This window comes from Fonticula alba, assembly GCF_000388065.1.
Source record: "Fonticula alba strain ATCC 38817 unplaced genomic scaffold supercont2.3, whole genome shotgun sequence".
Classification (NCBI taxonomy): Eukaryota; order Rotosphaerida; family Fonticulaceae; genus Fonticula; species Fonticula alba.
Window position 1 is genome coordinate 649,225 of NW_009242973.1, and position 4,110 is coordinate 653,334.

The window sequence follows — 4,110 nt, forward strand, 5'->3', positions numbered from 1 at the left end:
CCGCCTTGGACTAGTCTAGCGCCTGGCAACCGGGCCGAATTGGGTCATTGCCGGCCACATGCCGCACTCTTTTCCGCTCATTCTCCCTCGGCCTCGCCTCTCGCCCGCTCTGTCCCGGGCGTTGGCGAGCGGGCGGGACGTCCGCCGGCACACTCAGTCGGGAATATTCTCCCGCGCGCGCTCGGGCACCAGAATGGGCCTCCCGTCTCACGGGTTCTCTCCCCCCCCCGCCCCGGAGGGCGGCGACCGCCCTGCCCGATGCTGACGCCGCGCGCCCCCCCCCCCCCGGCTGGCGGGGCCAACCCCACCGTCCAGGCGGGCCGCATGCGACGCAAGCACCAACCACGCACAGGCCCTCAAAAATGGGCGGGTCCCCCGCCCAGCCGTGCGACCTGACCACACAGCAACCTCCCCCCCTCCTCCCCCTCCACCACTGCCCAGCGTCACCCGCCCCGCCCTACTCCTCCACCTCCCTCCCTCCCTCTCTCTCTCTCTCTCTCCTCCGCCCTTGCCCCGCACCATCGCCATCATGTCCGATACCGAGTCGTCCGCCAGCGTCGCCAAGCCCGACTTCGCCCAGGACCCGCCGGCCGCCGCCGAGAAGGAGGCCGCCGCCGAGAAGGAGAGCACCACCTCGAAGGACACCACCAAGAAGGACGCCGCCTCCGACAAGGACGCCGCCCCGGGTGCCGACGGTGAGGCCGCCTCCCCGAGCGCCGACTCCGCCTCGAAGAAGCGCACCGCCGAGGACCTGAGCGATGATGAGCCCGCCCCCAATCGCAAGCGCGCCCACACCACCGGCTCCCGTGCGTCCTCCGGCGGGCCGCTGCTTCTTTTCTCCCGCCATCTTGCCCCCCTCCCTCACTCACCTGTCTCTCTCTCTCTCTCTCTCTCCCTCCCCTCCCTCTCCGCTTCCTCCTTTCCTCGCTCGACCACAGCCGCCGGCGAGCGCTCCCTCGAGGTGAGCATCCCCTCCGCGTCGGCTGCGTCCATCCTCGGCGACGACCACACCAATCTGCGCGACATCGAGGCCGAGACCGGTGTCACTATCACCGTCGGCGACGGTGCGTCCTCCCCCCCTCCTCCCCCCCCTTTCTCCCTCCCCCGTTCGCGTGCCCGGCTCGCCTGCTTGCCCATAACCGGACACCTGTACTTACGCACATCACAATGCCCTTCTCCCCCTGCCCCCCCCCCTCACAGAGGCTGTCGGATCGCTCATCCTCCTGACCATCACTGGCCCGGAGGCCGGTGTTTCCACCGCGCGTGAGCGTCTTTCCTCCCTGATTTCCATCAACAGCCCCACCAGCACTGGTGCGTTTCAGTTCCTCCTCCCCCCCTCTCTTCCTCTTTGCTTGCTATACACCCCCACTGACATCTCCCCTCCCCTCCCCCCCCCCGCTCTCGCTGGCCCCTTCTCGCCACGCCACCCTAGGCGCGGCCATCTCCACGGTCACCTCCAGCAGCACTACCACCACCACCGAGAGCGGGAACATCAGCTCCACCGTGGGCACCGAGCACATGCAGTTCCAAGCGCCGCTCGGCCACGCGATCTCCACCAACTCCGACGAGCACAAGCGCATCAGCGAGGCCTCCGGCGCCAAGATCTACTGCCTGCCGCCGCAGAACCCCCACGACCCGTCCCAGCGCGAGCTGACCCTCATCGGCACGCAGGAGGCCCGGGCCGAGGCCCGGCGCCTGATTCAGGAGGTCCTGGACGCGGATCAGCGCATGCTGGAGGAGCACGGCCCGGAGGCCTTCAACCACCACCACGGCGGCCACCACGCGGCCGGTGCCGGTGCCGGGCACCATGGGCACCATGGTGCCGGTGCCGGTGGCGACCATTACGGCGGTAATGCCGGCCACCACGCCGGCGGCGACCACTACGCCGGGGGCCACCACGGCGGCGACCACTACGGCGCCGGGCACCATGGTGCTGGCGGGGCCGGCGGCGCCGGCAGCGGGTCCCTCCCCCCGGGCATCGACATGACCCGGTCCTCCACCCGGACTCACGGCATCCTGGCCAATGAGCCGGTGCCGCCCGGGCACATCCGCAAGGAGATGCAGGTCCCGGGCAATGTGGTTGGCCTGATCATCGGTCGTGGTGGTGACACCATCCGCCGGATGCAGCACGACTTCCAGTGCCGCATTCACTTCCCCACCACCATCGATGGCATCCCGCAGCAGGGTGCCCCGCAGCGGGTGCTCCTGCTGCAGGGCGAGGCGCCGGCCGTTGCCCGTGCCGAGGACGCCGTCAACTCCATCATCGCCACCGGCAACCCGCACCTGGCCCCGGTGCCGGGGAATGAGACCGTGCAGTTCCACATCCCGGCCAACTCGGCCGGCACCGTGATCGGCCGCAATGGCGACATCATCCGCTGGCTGCAGGCCAGCACCAACACCACGGTCCGCGTGGAGCCGGTCGACGGTCACAACAACCGGAATGTCATCATTTCCGGCACCCCGGACCGGATCGCCAACTGCCGGGCCATCATCAACGCGCGCATTTCCGGCGACCCCAATGCCCCGGGCCCCTCGCATGCGGAGCTCCGCGCCAGCAACATGGCCCGCCAGGGTGGCATGATGGGCGGCGGCATGATGGGCGGCGGCATGATGGGTGACATGCGCGGTGGTGCTGGTGGCTACCGCGGTGGCGCCGGTGGCGGCTATGGCGGCGGCTATGGGGCCGGTTACGGCGGGGCCCAGGGCCAGGGCCAGCACATGGCCGGCTACGGGGCCCAGGGCCAGAGCGCCGAGTATGCGGCCTACATCCAGCAGTATTACCCCTTCTACGGGTATGGCACCGACCCGTCCTCCATGGCGGCCTACTCCGGCCAGCAGGGCGCCGCGGCGGCCGCGGCCGCTGCCCAGTACCAGTACCCCGGCTACCAGTACAACTCGCAGACCGGTACCTGGACGCCGACTGGTGCCGGTCCCGGGGCTAGCCCGTCGGCCGCGGCCGGCGCCGGGTCCACCCCCACTGGCGGCTCTTCCACCCCCAAGGACGACCGCCGCGACTAAGTGCGCAGTGGGTGTGTGCACTGCGTTCCTTCCCCCGAGGGGGAGCCCCAGGGAGGAGAGCGCAAGGTGATATGGCCCAATCAAGAGAGGGGGACACCGCGCGCATGGGCGTCTGTCTATCGGGGTGTTGTCTGCGTGTCGTCCCTCATGCATGCGCCCGCACACATGTGTGTATGCATGTGTGGAGGTGTCACCGTGCACACACGCGCAAGCACACAAGGGGTGCTGTGTTTGCGCTGCCGACGTGGCCGCGTCACGTCGCCGAGGCCTTCGCCACACATCCGTCGTCTGTATGCCATGTCGTCCGCCCCGCCCCGCCCCGCCCCCAGGTCCATCCTCCCTGTCGCCCGTCCTTCGCGTGCCCGCCTCTTCGCCCTGTCTTCTGCCTGTTCTTTCTCCCTTCTCGCAAACGCACGCATTGCATCGCATCGCATCGCATCGCATCGCACGCATCGCACGCATCGCACGCATCGCACGCACCGCACGCACCGCACGCACCGCACGCACCGCACGCATGCACCATCTTCCCCCCTTCACCTGAGGATTGGTCCCGCTCTTCTGCTCCTTGTTGCACTGCCTTGCCTTCGCGCGCCCCTGCTCCCTGTTCCACTCCGCACCCCGTCTCCTTCTGCCCGCCCACGCCCACCCTCCTACCTGTCCTCGCCGCACGCACGCACGCACGCACGCACGTACGCGTCCATGCATGTGTGCTCGTGTACATGGCGCCTCGTTGCACCACCCCTCGCCACTCGTCATCATGCATGCTCTCGCGCGGTCGCCCACTTCCCCTCCCATGCTCCCATGCTCCCTGCTCCCGCGCTTGTGCCCCGCTTGCTCCCCCCCTCCTCCACCACCTTCCTCTCCCTCCACCCTCTGCCTCGCCTGCCTGCTCGTCGCTTCCGCTCGCACACACGCATACGCACGCGCCCCGCCCCCCCCCCCTTTTGCACTTCCCGCCAGTCAGAGAGAGAGAGAGAAACACACACACATACAGACACACGCGCGTACACAGATGATGGGTCGCAGATCGCCAACAAAAAGAACCAGGAGAAAGAACAAGAAGAGGCACCTCTCCCCTTCCCTCACCCCACC

At 68.9% G+C, this 4,110-nt stretch overlaps 1 protein-coding gene across 1 annotated transcript; it reads left to right on the forward strand.

Moving 5' to 3' along the window:
• The first annotated feature begins 484 nt into the window (after nt 1-484).
• On the forward strand, nt 485-3,704 carry H696_01943 (hypothetical protein). The gene is made up of 4 exons (XM_009495845.1): nt 485-806; nt 939-1,064; nt 1,201-1,311; nt 1,433-3,704. Exons 1-4 carry the CDS (start codon nt 530-532, stop codon nt 3,016-3,018), a joined length of 2,100 nt encoding a protein of 699 aa, XP_009494120.1. The 5' UTR covers nt 485-529; the 3' UTR covers nt 3,019-3,704.
• Nucleotides 3,705-4,110: the final 406 nt, after the last annotated feature.